Source organism: Megachile rotundata, chromosome 11, assembly GCF_050947335.1.
Source record: "Megachile rotundata isolate GNS110a chromosome 11, iyMegRotu1, whole genome shotgun sequence".
In the NCBI taxonomy this organism is placed as follows: domain Eukaryota; kingdom Metazoa; phylum Arthropoda; class Insecta; order Hymenoptera; family Megachilidae; genus Megachile; species Megachile rotundata.
In genome coordinates, this window is record NC_134993.1 from 12,319,414 (window position 1) to 12,338,254 (window position 18,841).

The 18,841-nt window shown below is 35.5% G+C and overlaps 4 protein-coding genes across 11 annotated transcripts; 3 read left to right on the top strand and 1 right to left on the bottom strand.

Moving 5' to 3' along the window:
* The first annotated feature begins 83 nt into the window (after window positions 1-83).
* Window positions 84-6,697, top strand: LOC100876226 (uncharacterized). Of its 5 annotated transcripts, none has more exons than XM_012283467.2 (10): window positions 85-477; window positions 654-741; window positions 808-977; window positions 1,049-1,390; window positions 1,451-5,189; window positions 5,287-5,603; window positions 5,806-5,835; window positions 5,972-6,286; window positions 6,343-6,395; window positions 6,576-6,697. In XM_012283467.2, exons 1-9 carry the CDS (start codon window positions 391-393, stop codon window positions 6,364-6,366), a joined length of 5,112 nt encoding a protein of 1,703 aa, XP_012138857.1. In that variant the 5' UTR covers window positions 85-390; the 3' UTR covers window positions 6,367-6,395; window positions 6,576-6,697. The 5 variants fall into 5 exon arrangements, with proteins under 5 accessions (XP_076393261.1, XP_012138857.1, XP_012138853.1 ...); XM_012283494.2 differs by having other exon boundaries at window positions 86-477; window positions 5,972-6,274; XM_012283463.2 differs by having other exon boundaries at window positions 6,343-6,697.
* A 181-nt stretch (window positions 6,698-6,878) lies between these two features.
* LOC100876112 (transmembrane protein 177) lies at window positions 6,879-8,490 on the bottom strand. 2 transcript variants are annotated; one of them, XM_012283459.2, is made up of 3 exons: window positions 8,331-8,490; window positions 7,765-7,894; window positions 6,879-7,678 (listed from the first exon to the last, which is right to left on the bottom strand). In XM_012283459.2, exons 2-3 carry the CDS (start codon window positions 7,863-7,865, stop codon window positions 6,916-6,918), a joined length of 864 nt encoding a protein of 287 aa, XP_012138849.1. In that variant the 5' UTR covers window positions 7,866-7,894; window positions 8,331-8,490; the 3' UTR covers window positions 6,879-6,915. The 2 variants fall into 2 exon arrangements, with proteins under 2 accessions (XP_012138849.1, XP_003699520.1); XM_003699472.3 differs by having other exon boundaries at window positions 8,237-8,486.
* A 99-nt stretch (window positions 8,491-8,589) lies between these two features.
* On the top strand, window positions 8,590-11,266 carry LOC100875999 (uncharacterized). Its single transcript, XM_012283411.2, has 5 exons — window positions 8,590-9,293; window positions 9,352-9,636; window positions 9,998-10,349; window positions 10,420-10,825; window positions 10,899-11,266. Exons 1-5 carry the CDS (start codon window positions 8,883-8,885, stop codon window positions 11,104-11,106), a joined length of 1,662 nt encoding a protein of 553 aa, XP_012138801.1. The 5' UTR covers window positions 8,590-8,882; the 3' UTR covers window positions 11,107-11,266.
* A 139-nt stretch (window positions 11,267-11,405) lies between these two features.
* l(2)k09022 (HEAT repeat containing 1 homolog l(2)k09022) lies at window positions 11,406-18,837 on the top strand. 3 transcript variants are annotated; one of them, XM_076537144.1, is made up of 7 exons: window positions 11,406-11,650; window positions 11,717-11,858; window positions 11,928-16,564; window positions 16,633-16,950; window positions 17,011-17,462; window positions 17,528-17,978; window positions 18,578-18,837. In XM_076537144.1, the coding sequence occupies exons 1-7, from the start codon at window positions 11,648-11,650 to the stop codon at window positions 18,746-18,748; spliced, it is 6,174 nt and encodes a 2,057-aa protein (XP_076393259.1). In that variant the 5' UTR covers window positions 11,406-11,647; the 3' UTR covers window positions 18,749-18,837. The 3 variants fall into 3 exon arrangements, with proteins under 3 accessions (XP_076393259.1, XP_076393260.1, XP_003699510.1); XM_076537145.1 differs by having other exon boundaries at window positions 11,406-11,619; XM_003699462.3 differs by having other exon boundaries at window positions 11,406-11,614.
* Window positions 18,838-18,841: the final 4 nt, after the last annotated feature.

Genomic DNA, 18,841 nt, shown 5'->3' on the forward strand with positions numbered 1-18,841 from the left:
ATATATAATTATAAAAATATGAAGTGAACGATATTTGCAAATATTCTTTTTGGAACAATTTCTGACAGTTCAGTTTATTCATATGTGGTAACCATCTACTAACATCAGTATCGATGGCAATAACTGTGCCTACGTATACATGGTTTTTACGTTAAAATCTTATTGTTGAACTAAAAGCTTATTACAATACAAATTAAAGTATCGTGTTTAATAATCAATGATTTATAAATATTTTTGACAGCACCTCTTTGACGTTGTAAAATGACACTTTTCCTGTATTTCAATTTCGACGATTATCGTCTGCAATTCCAACCTAATTCTATTTAGATATATTTATGTAAATTCATATAATTCAATAAAAATAATACAGTAACAGAACGTTTCGCCAAAATGTTTAAAAAATTTAAGGACAAACTTGCAGAAGAAATGAAACAATCACCTGCCAGGCTGCAAGCAAGCATGCAGCAATTAGCACAGGTTTGACATTTCATTCACTGTTAAAAAATGAATTATTATAATGAATTGAAAATTTAGACTGATATTGTTATTTAATTTTAAATTAATGTGCGCGCTTTAGTTGTTCAGTTAATTAATGATAATCAATTATTGAATATAAAGTACATGTTATATATTTATAAATTAATTTAACACAGGCAGTTGTGTCACCAGCATTGTCCACTAGCTCGATACAAGAACTATCTGCATCAAATGACAATTTTAGTTTGACGGAGGAAGGAGATGGTAAGTTTTAACATTTTATATATCAGAAATTATGTTATCATAACTATTCAAAATGTTCATTTACAGAAACTCCAAAAAACAGTCCTGCTAAACATGGTTTTCAAAATGTAGATTTAATGTCACCCACACCAAATTCAATAGGCATTTCTAGGAGATCATCACTTAATAGTGTGACTAGTGATACCTCATCTCTTTTTCCAATTTATGAAAGTCCTGCTAATTTATATCATTTGCAAGTGAGATATTTAATTAAAATTAATTAATCCTTTAATTTCTTCTTACAAATGAACATTTATTTTTTCTGTAGTCTGATATGGATCAATCTGCGAGTGAAATAGAAGAAAATATAAGTTCACAATTGGATAAAGTTACGAAAGATCAAATATATTCGGCATATCGAAAAGTACAAGCAAAATATCATAAATATCGTGGAAGATACACTGATTTAGCAACACATTATCGAGAATTAGAAAGAGTGAAAGGCAAGTTAGAATCAGTTTTAGTTGAAACACAGGACAAAGTATTGAGACGAATTGCAGATCTAAAAGAACAATGTCAACTAGAACAACAGGCAAAGGCTCATTTAGAAGAAGCACTAAGAAATGATATTGAAGAAAAGGATCATATAATAAATACATTAAATACAAAGGTAATGATAAAAAATACTATTACGAATACATCACTAATTTTCATTTTAATTCTATTACAGATCAAGCTTCTGCAAACTAATGGACCAAACTTGGATGTTATAATGTCAGGTGCTACAAACGAAGATAAAGGAAACACAGAAAATGTAAAGGATAATCTAATTGATTTAAACACTGATTCGTTGGAAAATTCTACTGAAAATTCTTTGTTAATGGAAAATACACAATTGAAAGATAAACTGAAAAAGATAGAAAATCTTGTTTTTAAATATAAGGAATCTTTAAAACGGAATAAAGAAAAATTCACTAAAGTATTAGCAGAGAAAAATACATTAGAATCTGATTATGAAGCATTAAAGAGCTCTTGTACAGAAAAAGATAAAGAATTAAATAATGCACATGTAGAAATTAGAAATTTAGCGGATCAGATAATTATTTTAAAGAAGCGCGAAGAAGAGTCTGCCATATCGTTAGCTGAAAATAAACTCTCGATACACAGAGAATTGGAAGATAAAGAGGAACAAATAAAAAAATTGCAATTGGATTTGAAACATATGGTAGAGTCTAAGGATAGCTTAAATGAAGTTGTGAATAAATATAAAACTGAACTGGAAAAGCTGAAATTGATACAAAGCACACAAAATGTAGACGCAGAAAAGAAAGAATCGGTTACTTTGGAAGATAAAATTGACGCGAAACCTCACAATGGAGATTCTAACAAAGAAAATACAGAAGAAACAAGAATAGAAGACAATGAAATGTATCAAAATTTAAAATCTAAATTTGACGAAAAGGAAACCGAACTGCAGAAACTGAAAAATACGTTAGGAGAACTACAAAAACTTACAGAAGAATATCAAAATAACAAAGATAAATTATGTATGGAGCTTTCGGATTACAAACTTAAATACACAGAACTTAAAAGTGAACAGGATGCTCAAAAAATCATAGCAGAAGAAAAAAAGAAAGAAGCTGATGCAGTGGTTGAAAAATTGCAAGCTACGGTGCAAAGTCTAGATAAAGAATTAGAAAATATGAGGAGTGCTTTAATGGATAGAGATAAGGTATGCGAAAATTATAACGCGAAAGTTAACGAATATAAATTGATGCTTGAAAAAGCTAATGAAAAGTTATTAGCTCAAGATGTAGAAATAAAAACCCTTAAAGAAAAAGAGCAACAAACTACAGACGTGATTAAATCGAAAAACGAGCTAGAAAATAAAATCAGTGAATTATTAGAAACCTGTAATGAGCATCAATCTTGTAAATCTATAATTTCTGATCTTAAGAATAAACTTCAAACCCATAGTTCTAACATTGATTTACTTCGCGAAGAAAAAAATAATTTAATTAAAAATATTTTAAATTACAAAATTTCTATCCAAAAATTAAAAGCAGATAATAAGCATATTAAAAGCGACATAACGGAACATTTCATGCAATTTACTAATGAAATTTTTAGTTTGAAAAATGTACTTGATACATGTTTGGAAAAGAAGAATGCGACACAGAATGTTGAAACAGAAAATTTACAAATGAAATTGAAAGAACTTGAAGAATTTAAACAAAAATACGACGAATTACAAACAGAATTGAAAGATACAATATGTATTAAATCTAACTTGCAAGCAAACTTGGAAAAATATAACGAACAATTAAAAGAAATGTCGATAAATCTTGAACAGCAAAATGAAATTGATGTAAAAAATCGTAAACTTATAGCTGAAATAGATAATCTTAATTTTAAATTATATGATTTAAGAAATGTATCGGATGAAATGAACTCGTTAAAAGTAGAATCTAAATTTTTGAAGGAAGAACTTAACAATGTTAACGCTGTAAATCAATTGCTTTCTAACGAAATATCAGACTTAAAAGTGCAACTTGAGAAATCAAACAACAATAATAAAGAACTGCAAGAAGAAAATTTGAATACTATATCACTGTTTAAATCTGAAAATTCTAAGTGTAATAAATTGGAAGATACAATAAATTCTTTGCAGTCAGAAATTACTGTTTTAAATGAAAATATATCTGAAAGAGATAAGCAAATAAATGTTTTAAATGAAGAACTAAAAAATAAAGAAAGTGTTGTAACCGATTTAAAGAATGAATGTGAAAATTATACAACAGTAGTTGCTAAACTTACAAACAATAACAAAAAATTACAAAAAACAGTACAAGCAAAATTAACTCAGCTGAAAGAGTCAAAAGCTATTGAAGAAGAACAAGCCCAAACAGTACAACAATTAAAGGATGAATATAATAAACTGATAAAATTACCAGATGTGATTACTACTTTGAGAACTGAAAACACAAAATTATTAGAACAATTAAATACATTAGAGAATGAAATAAGTGCATTGAAATCGGAAAACGATCAAATAATTACACTAAAAAATAATAATTCATCTATAACTTCAGAATTGGAACAATTAAAATCGGTTCAACATGAAATTGATTTGGAAAATAAAAATCTAAAATGTACGCAAAATGAATTTTTAAAACGTAACCAAGAATTACATGAATGTAATGAAAAATTAGAAGAAGATATTGTAAATTATAAAAAGCGTATAGAAGAATTGTTAAATAATAATAAAGAATTAGAGAAGGCGATCGAGTCACATAGAAGTAGCTTACACGGCCAAAACGAAGATATACAAAAGCTAAAAGATCAAATTACAGCATTAAATGCAGAGTTGCAATCTAAAACCGAAAATCTGAATTTACAGATTGAAGAATTTAGGTTATGCAAAAAAGAAGCAGAAGATATGAAAGAACATTTAACGAAAGAAAATAAAAATTTACATAATGAAGTATGTAAATTAGATGCTGCTTTGAAAAATCGAGAAGGTACAGATGAGAAAAATAAAGAACTTGTGGCAAATCTAGAGTTACTAGAAAAAGAGCTTACAAGGCTAAAAACTATTGACGAAGAAAATAGTAATTTAAAATCAGAAATAAATAGTTTGAATGAAACAAAAATTAATTTAGAAAAAACGCAGTTACAATATAAGGAATTAACTAATGAGTATGTGTCTTTAAAAAATAAAGTTATAGAATTAGAAAATGTAAATTCTATCAATGTAGAACTTCAATCGCATGTAAATAACTTAGAAGCTAAGATTTCTAGTTTAGAACAAGTAGAGTCTAACAATGCTAAATTGGAACTTGAACTTAGTACATTAAAAGCTATGAATACAGAGTTATCAACTCAAGTAAATAATAAAGATGTAGAAAAACAGCAATTATTAGCAGAATTAGATGAATTGAAACTTACTGTAGATGAAAAAGTAGCAGAATTGAAATTATTAGATACTAGAAATATGGAATTAATAAGAGAAATTGAAGGGAAAAAATTGTTAACAACGGAAGATGAAGCAATAATAGAAACAGACACAACTAAAAATACTATTGAATATATGAAGGATGAAATTGTTAGATTGCACGCAGAAGCAGAAATTCTCAAAAAAACAAATATTGCATTGCAAGAAAAAGTACAAAATGGGAGTGCAAACAAAACTATGGATGATTCCTTTATTAAAGAAAGTGATAGGTTGCAAGAAGAAAATAAGAAATTGGAGGCACAATTAGATGAAGCATTAATTACCTTCCAAGCAAAGGAATTGCAAATGCAAATTGTGAATAATGAATTGAAAAGTCAAGCAGACAAGCTAAAAGAGGAATTGAAAACGAATGAAGAAGAGCAAAGTATGAGATTAAAGCAATTAGTTAAAGAATTTCAAGCTCAGTTACATGATAAAGAGGAGGAACTACATGCTGCGCTGGAAAAACGATTCGGTAAATTAAAATTTCTTTTATGTGTTTTATTTTTATGACTCATTTAGAAGAATAGACTGTTGTGATATCTCATAAATAATATCATACTTCTATTTAGACCGGCAACAAAATTATGAATCAAATCTTATCCAGCAATATAAAGAACAATTAAAAGATTTCCAAATAGAATTAACAACAAAATCTGAACAAATTGAAAATCTAATTTTGGAAAATAAAAATTTAATAACAGAAAAAAACAAAGATATAAATCAGTTAATGGAAAAAATTACGTTAATGAAGAAAGAACATGCAGATGAAATGAGAGAAATTGAAAAAAAATGGAAATCAATTGTACAACAAAAAACTGACAAATTGGAAGCAAAACACGAGGAAGAAATTAATGAATTAACAAGAGAATGGCGAAATGAAAGAAGGGTTAGTTAAAAAAAGTTATTGCATTTTTTGTAAAGTAATATTTGATTACATACATTATTATTTGAAATTCTATTTTTTATTAATTTCCAAATTTTCTTTATCATTATCATATTATTATCATTTACTTTAATTTAATATAATGATTGAGTTTAATTTATTTTTTGTTAGTTTTTAATTTTATTTATGTTTAAACTTCTTTCAGCCTGATGTACAAAATGATTTAACTTATAAGGTAAATTCTAAATTTTATTAAGTTTTATTTTATCAAGTTTATTGCCTCACATTTTTATTGTATTTGTGGCATGTGTATATAATTAAATAATAATAATTTATATGAATAGATATTTAAAAATGTAATGTATCCATAGGAATTAGAGAGTACTTCGCGGGTTGCAATGGCTGCTGTACAATCTAATACAGGTTCTTTTCATACTCTTCAACAAACATTAACGGCTCAGAGACGAGAATTAGCTGAACTTAGAAAATTAGTGAAATTAAGGCATGATACATTAGAAGATTCCACAGAAATTGAATACCTTAGAAATATTTTATTTGAATATATGATGGGAAGAGAAACAATGGTGCTTGCTAGAGTAATCGCTGCAGTCGTCAAGTTTGATCAAGAACAAACGGCAAAAATACTTAAAAAAGAAGAAGACAAAATGACATTGGTAAAAAGTTTGGTAAATATATATGCTATAATTGTGAATACTTTAATCCTAATTTCTTAATATTTTAGCTTGGTTCTTTGGGTCTCACATAGTGAAAAGTCGTGTATATAATATAAAAAATGTAAGTACTTTTGCATATTAGGTTATAAGCATTTTGTATTTATTTATGAGGTATACATATTAAAACGGTGGACATTACTCCACCAAAATAACAAGTATGTTATATGTAGAAGATACTCAATGTAAATTTTGCACAATTACTCAAAGGTTCATTATTAGATATAATTGTTTTGCTTTCTAGTATATGTAATCTACCATATAAGGATAAATAAGAACTGTTCATCTATAAACATGGTATGTTAATATTAACTTTTATAACTATTTATAAATTAATTAATAGAATAAACATTTATTGTTACAAAAGTTGCCATTAATTGATAAATTTCTTCCTTTCTGTATTTTTTATGTAGTAGTTTTATTTAAAACTATTATAAAAGTCGAAAAATTGTATAAGGCATATAATTATGCATATATATATTTTATAATACATACAAATTGTACAATTAATGTTTTAATAAATAATATTAATTTAAAAATGCTATAATTTCAGTACTAAATTTATTCAGTATAATTAAAACATATTACATTGTAACGTTTTCCAACTCTTGTAATTTTAAAGTCAAGAACTCTTTTTGATTAGCATCATTTAAATATTTGTTTCTCATCCACTGTTGTTTGAAATATCCTGCACTAGTTTTATTCTTGATGTCCTGTAGTTCACATAATTTCTCATAAAATTCTTTACCACCTTGAATATATTCAGGCCCTAATTTGGCCAACTCTTCTGTAATTTCTCCATCAGCATGATATTCTAGTGCCTGTTTTGTCATCAAACACATAAAAAGAGTCACTAGACCCAACCAAACCTGAAGTCCTAATTTAGCCATCCTTGACTTCTTAGCAAAATTTCCTGTCTTATAAATTGCGTCATATATCATAAACATAATGAAGCAATCCATGCCTGTAATAAATGTTTCAACCCAAATTTCTGGTCGTTGCACGTTTAAGACTTCTCGAGCTATCGCAAACTTTTGAGCATTTTCTGAGAGTACTAAACATTCTAAAAATTTCTCTCTAGTTTCTTCAGACCATGTACTATTTTTATTTTCTATCTCTATTTGACCTACGCTTGCATCCTCAACATTTTCGTACTCATAGTTTGGTGGGATTCCAATTAATCCACCATAAGATGACATTGTTGTTCCAGCATGAAATGTACTTATATCATGAACACTGAATACTTTAATTCGTGTTCTTATCATTGCTGATACATTTAAATCATTCAAAACGTCATAAAATCTTTGCATCAATGATTTGGAAATTGGCCGTTCAGTTCCATCAAACCTGTTCCCAAAATTCAATAAAATTAATACATTTATATTACATGAAATTAGATAATATGTAATACATCAATATATTTAAATACTTACCTATATGTAGCTCTAAGTTTTCTATATTTATCTAAGAAAATAGTATTCGGTAATATTTTTGCTGAAATTACAGTACTTACTACTAAAACTCTAAAACTCATTTTTTATTTTATTTTATTCTTCGCAAACTCTGAAATAAAGTTACATCATTTATAAATTTTATAATATAAATTGAAAAAAGGATATCAAAATTAGCTCAAAATAAAGCATAATTAATGATGAAGAAAATAGAAACAGACATAATTTACTAAAATTTAAATATAACCTAACATAGTTAAATATACAGAAAACATTTTTACAGAATTTTAAATAATAATTCATATCATAATACACTACTACCTAATCCTTATAAGAACTAGAATTTTTATATAACATATAATTAAGAAAGAAAGTGACATTTATTATTTCAATATATTTTTGACATAGTTGCACAATTATGATTAAATGCTTTAGAAAACAATGTTATTAATACCCGAATACGCAATGTTCCCCTGTTTTTTTAAATTGTTGAATGTTATTCTAAATAAAAGGTAGAACCACAAAGCATGTATGCTGTAATTACGTACAAGCACACGTGCGCATGCTTTATAAAGTATTCCACACACGAATGCATCTACATGTGTAGATCATATCTTTGGAGATTTCGGACAATTAATTGTACTAATGTAAATATATATTGCATCCTTAATGGCAATATAGATTATCAATATAATATTCTCAATATTTTAATATTGCCTATAAATATCAGAAACCTGAAATATTGATAAATAGTAAAATAAAAATAATAAAAACAATACTTTAGTATTTTGAGATAATATTTATATAATCCTGATATAGCGTCTATGTTCTATATCTGCTTTTACAATAATTATATTCTTCGTATGCCGGTCGAATGATATCAAATTTTGTATTGATATTCGCATAGTAAAAAGTCAATCTAACAAAAATAGTGAAACACAAATTGTTATTACTCGTAACATGTTTTAGTGTCTCGACGTAAAAACGTTCGGTATCAACACGTATATTTCTTACAAACGACTTCGGTTATCCATGCAAAAAAATTTGAATACAAATTCGGGAACAGTTTCTTGCCCCTGTTCAGTTTATGTGTCATCGAGATGGATACTAGCACGTGTTCTCACGGCCATCAAAATGTTCAATCCGTTGCACAGCGAAAGTTTTATCAGTGGGTGCTTAAATGGATAAACGGTGTTGCATCGAATGACGATGAAATACGCGACATTCAACAGTCGGCAAAGCCAGATGTACCAGTACTCGCTAGTTTCCTGCAAACAATCGGTTTTAAACTTCTTTCGTTCGAAAAGCACAACGATGTATTTTCTCAGAAGAGTGAAAATAATGCCTCGGCATTTGAACAAGGAGCTCTCAAAGTAACGATTGAATGCGGTACTTCAAACATGAGAGCAATGTTGAAATTAGAAGGGATCACGTGTCGGTGCCCTAATCCTGATCACATTAAGGACGCATCTTTCTGGAGCATAAGCGGCACTGGACCTACCGCAAGCACTGTAAATAATAATTTTTATTTAATTTTACATAAAATACGTTAAGAAATATTTATTTCAGGACAATATCGCACAAAAAGTGGAGGAGACTGGAAGTACCCTGCTACCCCCTCTAACAAAAGACGTTGCTCGAGTTTTGCGCGATGTATCGTATAAATTATTTGATACAATTGTGTGCGAACCGGATGTGAATCGTAACACGAATATAAGCATAAGTGCATCGCGTTCAAATAATGTATCCTACGAGTACAAATCCGGGCAGAATATTCCGAAACAAGAAGTTGGAGTTATGCGAAGCAATACGCAACCGGAAATGCGTCTCCGAGCGGATAGTTTAAATTCAAAGGTGAGCACATTTCTGTTATTCGCGCGATATAGCGAGGTCGTAAAAATTTTCGGTGATCCGGAAATTTAGTAATTTGAAAGTTTATAAATTTTTACACATAAATTACATGCAATAGAGAGGTTTGAACAATGAAGACTAAATTAATAATTTAAAATCTTGCCATATCAAACGAAGGCGAGCATATTTTTATTATTCGCGCGATATAGCGAGGTCGTAAAAATTTTCGGTGATCCGGAAATTTAGTAGTTTGAAAGTTTATAAATTTTTACACATAAATTACATGCAATAGAGAGGTTTTAAATAATGAAGACCAATTAACGACTTAAGATCTATTAATATCATCAGATTAAATTTTTTACAGTGTCCTCCTGAAAATCATGAGAAGACGAATTTCGAGATACCACAAATACGAACTGTGTCCCCGATAAGTCCAAAGAAGACGACGTTACAGCGTCAAAGAACATGGGATATTGATATTGAAACTCAAAATGCGGACGAAGAACCACGACCATCGCCCCCGAAACTTACAAGTTCTCCAGTTACAGTCCCTGAATTATCTAATTCGTTAGGGCAAATATCTTTACAAAGCGATATTGACAATTCCAAAAATATAACGGAATACATTATAGGAGCACAGCAGAATTTGGAGAAAGCGCTTAAAATGTTATTATTCAAGAAACCAACGATTTTAAACGACGTATCACCTAGTCAAGGTATTTAGACATTTTTTTGTAACATTTTGTTATAAGTTAGGTTAGGTTGGTTAAAATCCGATTGTTTTAGCATTAGATCAGGATAGTGTGTCCGTGAAATCAGCACCGGCAGCCATATCGCCAACTTCTGTGATCAGCCCTTATAAATCATCTGGAACAAATATAATCGATTGTTTGAAGCCGAAACAAACTAATTTGACGCATGAACAATTGATAACGAAAGCGCTTTCGAGAAATGCGACACAAGTACCGAAAGCACGACGCAGTATCGAACCAATACTGTCTAAGTCTCTGTCAAGAAAAAATGAAGACAACTCAAAACTCACGATTCGACGTAGTAGTTTTTATATTCCTTCGCCAGCTAATTCTAATATTGCAGCGCTATCGAAATCGGAAACCAAACAGAAATTGTTGGGCATTGGGAGGTATAGTACTTCTAAAACCAGCAACGCTATTGAATCTGAAATTTCAAACAGGTGCATACATTATCATTTTGCATACAGAAGCATGCTGTAGTATTTAAATATAAAAATTGCCTTTTATTTGTAGAGTTACGTTGACGAAAAAAGGGGTTGCATCACCGGAACCAAGAAAAAGTGCTTCCGCAACTTCCGGAACACCCAACGGACGTGTTTCATTGATCAAACCACCTACAAAAATATCAAAGTCCATACCCGTTAAAGTAAACACCATGCAACCTTCGAAAATAAACACAGGAATTGCTAGGAAACCAAGACTTAGTCTGCCAAAGGATTAAATGTTATTTTTACTTACGTTATTTAATTCGTAGACATTGTAACTCGATATTTAATCGTTTTAAACGAAGATTCGTTCAGATGTTTTATTTTTTTACGTATTTAATACATCATTGCCTGTAATATGAATTTATTAATATATTTTCTTACTATAAAATCGAATATTATGTTTTATTGGACTTCAAATTTAAAAATGGCGCGCTTAACGCTATCTTCAATCATATAGATCATTTAGAACATTTGATGATCTGTGATTCGATGTTTGAAATACACGTATATACATAAAATAAATATTGGAATGTGTATAATTAATAAATTAACACAACAGTCAGTTATATAAGGAACGTGCATTGTGATATTACCCATGATGACCTTTTCAAAGTGTTCGTTTTTAATTTTCACCAGAGAATGCTTCCTTCGGGATTTGCTACTAACTACTGGTTATTGTACGCCGCCTAGTGGCGACGTAGGACTAAGCCGATTCAACAGAAAATAACATAAGGCATAAAAGTGAGGTTATATTCGATTTACAATATTATTTTCATGGTACATGTCTTTCAAAATTGTGAACTAATCCTTTTTGAGGTTAATTGATTTAATTATAATTTTAAGATGGCTACGTCACTTGCGGAACAATTGAAGAAATTAAGAACACCACAGACAGAAATATTATTGCAAGACAAAAAACGTGCTAGCTTGCTATTTGATCAGAAAGAAGCAGCTAATTTAGACAGGGAGACTGTTCTAAATATTGGTAAAGAATTGATCACTTAACCACTTAATGTTTTTATTTTATATAACAATTAAATTTTTGTCTGCTTAGGTCAAAATGGATTACAAGAATTGGCCAAGTTATCAGGTTCTTTTTTGGACTTTGAGAAAACACTTTTTGCAGAGAGTTCATTGAACCTTGAACGTTCCGTACAGGATAAGAAAGTGAACAAAAAGTTAGATGACGAGATTCAGAAGTTTTTAATTCTTCTGTCACCTTACTTTCTGCTCAACGTTGCACATAAGGCACTGGAATGGTTGATATACAGATTTCGTATACATGCCTTCAACAAGGACCAATTTTTACTTTTAATTTTACCTTATCACGAAACCAGAATGTTTGCCAGAGCATTACAGTTATTAGATGTGTCAGATGAAAATGATAAATGGTATTGGTTGAGACCCCTTCAAAAACGAGCCGTACCATTAGCTTCAATAACTTTAATCAATCGTTTAGGTTCTGATAATTATCTTTTAAAGCTAGTATGCAACCATGTGACTGTTGCCACAAGAGTATATGGTGACGAAGCATCACGTTTAAGTACCCTGTATGCATTTTATGCCACCTCTGTGTTAGGAGTTATTGATCAACTACCCGTTGTCTCAGAAAATCAGCTGAATCAGATGTTACCAACTATTGTGAAGAGCTTTGAGTCTCCAGTTCCCGATTTGGCAGCCAGCAGTTACATGATCCTAGCTAAATTGGTAACCAAAGTGAAACTGAACGATGACATTACAGAGAAGTTGCTGTTGAAAATTTTCAAGAAGACACACATGAAAGAGGAAGCAATAGTCTTGCTGTTCTTTTTATACAATGCTCCAGTCAATCGTCTCAACACAGTTTCAAAGAGTCTAGCTATTCGACTATCAGAGATACCATGGTTCATCGAGACTGCGATCAACGTTCAGTCGCCCAGCATGAACAAGTTAAAGTTCATAGTACCGTTGTTACAAACCAGTTGCCGCGTGGTCCTCGAAGACCCATCCGGAACGTTACGCGTTCAGACGATGGTGAGCGAGATACTGATGCGAATAAAGCTGGACAGCACAGGTGTGGACACGATTTTATGGAACATATTAGAAAAAGAATTTCTTTCAGCGAACATATCGAACGACGCGAAAAACTTCCTGACGCGTTTGTATCAATGTTTGGAGAAGACCTATCCGGAACGGTTCGACGACTACTTGAAGAGTCTCATGAAACGCAGTGACACGGACAAGAATTCGAAGCTAGCATTGCAGTTCCTCACTTCCTGGCACTTCGGTGCTAGAGACACGCAGGAGATTGTGGGCATCCTCGACCGTTTGATCCACATCAGCCCGGAGCAGAGGATCATGGCGTTACAGAGCCTAGCGAAGAACGATGTGAACATTCCTGAAAGCTTTAGAGAGATGATCACGAATACTATCCAAGCTAGATTCACCGACAGCGATGTGGACGTGATCAGGGCTCTGCTTTCTTTCTCCACGAAACGCCTGATGAGTCTGTTACCTAAAAATGTGTTGATCGATGAGCTGAAGGTGCTGCTGTCATCCTGCCACGTCAGTCACAGAAAGAAATTAGCAAAACCTGCGTTGATAATTTTATTAGAACTCTGCGAGGCTGGAGACGACACCAGCGTGTTCCTCACAGCCTTGCCCTTCCTGTTCCCAACCGGTAAGGAGGACGTCGAGATAGCTAAGGAGGTGCTGAGATCAAACTTTGCCAAGAACAACACGTACATGCAGCAGGTACAGAAGGACCTGGGTAAATCGCTGGACGCAGAAGCGATCTCGTCTTCAGCATTTCATAATGTACTCAATTGGCAGCTGCTGCCTCCAACGGCCAACATACTGAGCGCCATGAAGCAGCAGATTGTTTATGGCGACGCAGCCTCTATGTTCTTCAACCTGATACTTCTGGGTTCCGTTTGCAGGGTGCCGGTTGGGTCGCTGAGGCCCGAGATAGCTATGGAGGTGATCGAAATGGCCACGTCGATGATTAAGAACTTCCCTCAAGTGAAGACTTTGCAGAACTGTAACAACATCACTGGGGACAACATACAGACTGCCATTGAGCTGACCACGCAGGGTGTGCTGCCTCTGCAGGTGGGGACATATGTGCTGGAGATGGTTCACAGACGTCTGGACCTGAAATCGAATCCCATACTAGATTTTGAGAACAATCAGCATCGCAGTAATCTGATTTTGAGGTTGTTGGAGATGTTCTTCGAAGGAGTAGGCAACAGGAGCTGGAGCAAGCACTACTCTCGGTGCCTACAGATATTCTTCCAGAGGCACTTCTCCACGGTGGTAGACTTAATCCGTTTTCTATCCCAGCTCTATATAAAGCCGGTCAAGATCCAGACGTCCTTCCACTGCCTGAAGATCACCCGCATGCTGCTGGACCAGTGCACCTCCATGCAGTGGGTGTTCCAGGACAAGTTATTCGTATCAAATTTGCTGATCTCTCTCGCCCGGGACAATAACGAGTGGAGAGTTGCCGCTCTGGATGTTCTGGAGAAGCTGACACAAAGAATCGAGTCGACGACGGACCCCTTTTCAGCTTTGCTGCAGCAGCTGGCGATGAAGAGTGCAGAAATAGCCATGGATCCTGATCAGTTGTCTTTGTCCCTCTATGTCTTGCTGTCGCCTGACCCTGACGTGAGCGGCCAGCTGAAGTCAGACCTGCGCAAGAACCTTCAGCGGGCACAGCAGTTGTTATTCGAGGTGGTAATTGACTCGAGCACTCCTCTGCACGTGAAGTCTCAGCTGTTGGATGTCCTGGTGTACGTCAATGGGCCAACGATACTCCAGCAGTTGGCCCCCTTGGGACTACGGCTTCTACACAACCTTGCTGACTGCAGGAATACGTCAGCGGAGAACGCGTTGAAGAACATACTCCAAAGATTCAACAGCTCGACCGTGGCCGCCCTCAACGAGTCGCAAGTGTGGGACCTGTTCGAGAAAAGCATAGTAGCCCATAATATCGTCATAAGCACAGAGTCCGGCGCCCAGCACTTAGCCAGTACCGTCCTACTGAAGCAGATAGGAGAGGTATTCTTTGATAGCGCCGGTAAGATGTCTTCCAAGTTCCAGAAGATGATCCTCGAGAAGCTGGTGGACGTCCTCACCGACAGCGACCTGATCAGCGTCATCTCCGCGGCCAACAAGGCCACCAGGAAGATCAGAGTGCACGCGCAGTTGATCGTCAACGAGCTGCAGATCATGAAGAACCTGAAGAACGCTTATGTAGACACGCCGGCGAAGACGAAGAAGCGACTCAGTCAGATCCGCTCTCTGCCCGACCCGACGATCATCAACAAGCGGGAGTGGAAGCGCGGGGTGACTCTGTTGGAGTTCGTGCAACGGGCGGACAACATAGAGCACGAGGAGCTACTCTACCCGGTTCTGTTCGACCTGCTGAAGACCTGCCTCAGCTTCGAGGAGCAAAGCCCCATCGAGTACACCAACCAGCTGCTGCTGTCCACGATTCACCGGCTGACCGTTCAGAAGCTGCCCATACGAGACGCCCAGTTGCAGGTGGACCTGATCACCCAGTGCATCAGGACCTCGAGGAACCCCCAGACTCATCACCACGCGCTGCTAGTTCTGGTGGAGCTGTTGAAGGTCGTGGATGTACGCTGCGCCTTGTACACCATCATGCCCATATTCACCTTCATGGGTAGCTCCGTTGTGCGTCAGGACGATGCTTACTCTATACAGATCATCTCCAAGACCATCGAGACCGTGGTGCCCATCATAAACGCTGCGGAGAACGAGACCCACGCCTGCGAGGTGCTGAGGACCTTCATCGTCTCGCTGCCTGACATCCCTGAACACAGGCGGACTCCTCTCTTCGTGAAACTCTTGCAGCTATTAGATAATCACTTTCATCTTTACTATCTGTTAAGCTTCGAGAGCCACGTCATGTCCAGGACCATGCAGATATCGAACCAGAAGACGTATGGACAGAGACTGGAGTTCGCCCTGCAGGTCTCTCAGGAGTTCCCACCTATAAGGCTCGTCATGGTTTGTGTGAAGCTGGCGAAGTTCATGAGGGAGCTGCCCGTGGACGTAGAAGACGAAGAAGGTAGAAAGGCTGCGATGGCTTTCAAGTATGGACATATCCTCGATTTGAAAAAGTGCAGCCCCAAACACTTGAGGCACTACAAGTACACCCTGGTGCAGTTCCTGAGCAAGCTGTTGTCCTCGTCCGACTTCATCACTCGCGTTGCAGAGCTTGACTCCAGTGAAATGGATAAGGCGAAACCGTATTATGACCAGCTGATCGTCGAGCTGGTCCTGCTGATACAGAGCACCTCGAAGAACGCCGACCGACACCAGGGCAAACCGATCGGCAAGTACTGGAAGATTTTACTGCATCATCTGTACGATGTTCTCGACCTGGTCAACAATTTGCTGCCGAACGAAGTCTTCCTCTTCAGCATCAAGCATCTGATAGAGCACGAACTGCCGACGATCAAGAGGAAGGTCCTGGAGCTGTTCAACACTAGGCTGCAGCAGCGGAAGTTCAGCGAGGACGATCATGTTGAGTTGCTAGGTCTGATAGAGTCACTACTAAAGATGATAGAGCCTCGAGTGAAGTTCGAGTCGCAAGAGCAGGAGATCATTCAGCAGACCGTGCTGATCACCCTGAAGCTGCTGGCCAAGTTGCTGGCCACTGAGCACCCGGCGGTGTTCAAACCGGTGAGTCAAATCACGTTAATCAGATCAACTGTACAGAAGAACAACCAATACATTTATCTTCCTTTTAGATACTTGAAATGACGACGGAGCTTCTGCGGACGAGGGAAGGACCGGTGCTGGGCAGTGCTGCCCTCTGCGTCGCTGAATTATGCAGCTCTATGCGCATCCACGCGATACACTCGTTGAACAAGTTTGTACCAGCTATTCTACAGTTGCTGGAGAATCACTGTCATCAAGGCGTCCCAGATGTGATCGTAGTCAGCATAGTCAGCGCCCTGCAGAAGATAGTCGAGTCTGTAGGCAACTTCTTGTCGCTGTATCTGGACCAGTTGCTGTTTGAATTGGCCAGGTTGAACTCTCTGTACACAGATACGGAACATCCGAAGGTATAACGGAAGATCTCTTCAAGGTCAGGTCCAGGTTTAACACAGTTCTTATCTTTACAGATTGGAACCGTGGTGTCACGTTTGAACGCGACGACCCAGAAGCTATCCAGCTGCATACCTCTTCGAGTTCTGCTTCCAGCAGTAAATAGGACCTATGTGACGTTACTGACGAAGAAGACGTACAAGTGTATACCAGCTCTTATGACCGTGTTAGCAGAATCATTCAACAGCGTGCAACCTGCTGATCTGTCTACTGCCATACCCGATTTGGGTAACTTCTTCCTGAAAGTCCTGCAGTTCAGGGAGGATATTTCTGAGTCTGATGACATGGAGGTGGATGGGTCGGAATTGACGATGAAGGATATTATGATGGTAGAGGAAAGTGCTAGCAAAGCTATAGTTGCGTTGGTGTTGAAACTGAGCGAGGCTACCTTTAGGCCCTTGTATTATAAGCTGTACGACTGGGCCGCTAGGAACCCGCAGTTCAAACTGCGAAGCATTACTTTCTATAGGTTTGTTCTTTCTACTTGTCTTCAGAAATCCCAAAAGAGTAAATTAAAACTTGATCCTTTTGCAGACTGTCAGCCAACATAGCCGAGTGTCTGAAGTCACTCTTCGTGCTCTTTGCTGGTCACTTCCTGAAGCATGCCGCATTATTACTGATCAGCAACAATCCAGCCATCAACGAAGAACCCCAAGAAATGACTCTTCCTGTAGAGTCCAACCAAATCGAATTAGTAGAAGCTGTGATGCTGACGCTTTATCGAGTGTTCAGCTACGATGCGCACAATTTTGTGAATCAAGAAAGGTTCGACGTCCTCGCACAACCGCTTGTGGACCAGCTCGAGAACACTATGGGTTCTAAGGAGGAATACGTGAAGAGAGCTAATGATTTAGTCGTGCCTTGTATCGCAGCATTCGCTAGCGCCATTCCCGACGACTCTCTGCATAAAAATTTGGTGTATCAGACGTTGCTGAAGACTAGGCATACGAAACCGTATGTTAGGAGCGCTGCGTTGAGTGCAGTGGTAAATATTTTTATCAGTTGTGGTATTTTTAGGTTAGAAAGTCTCAAGTTAACCTTTTAGACCTACTATCTAACCTAGAGTTTAGGTAACCTTTATGTAACCTAACCCATTATGTTGTTTGAGGTTAAGTTACTAGCCTAATCTAATCTATTATGTTGTTTGAGGTTAAGTTACTAACCTAACCTAATCCATTATGTTGTTTGAGGTTAAGTTACTAACCTATCCTAATCTATTATGTTGTTTGAGGTTAAGTTACTAACCTAACCTGTATTTAACCTAACCTAATTCATTATGTTATTTGAGGTTAAGTTACTAACCTAACCTAATCCATTATGTTGTTTGAGGTTAAGTTACTAACCTAACCTAATCCATTATGTTGTTTGAGGTTAAGTTACTAACCTATCCTAATCTATTATGTTGTTTGAGGTTAAGTTACTAACCTAACCTGTATTTAACCTAACCTAATTCATTATGTTATTTGAGGTTAAGTTACTAACCTAACCTAATCCATTATGTTGTTTGAGGTTAAGTTAGTTTTAATTATGTATGCAGGAAGAGGATAATTTACAACACAAGTTTTAATGCAAATTTCATTACAGGTGGAAATAGTGAGGAAGTTAGGTGAAGACTTTATGCCATTGTTACCAGAAACCATACCGTTCCTAGCAGAGTTACTAGAAGATGAGGACGAAGCTACAGAGAAGTGTGCCCAGAACGCAGTTCGCACCCTTGAAGAAATTCTAGGGGAACCCTTACAGAAATATTTCTAATTCAACTTCATACTGTATGTTCATATTCCATTAATACTGTAAATTATAATCATCATTTGTACAATAAATCAAACTATTTTTTATCAATATTTA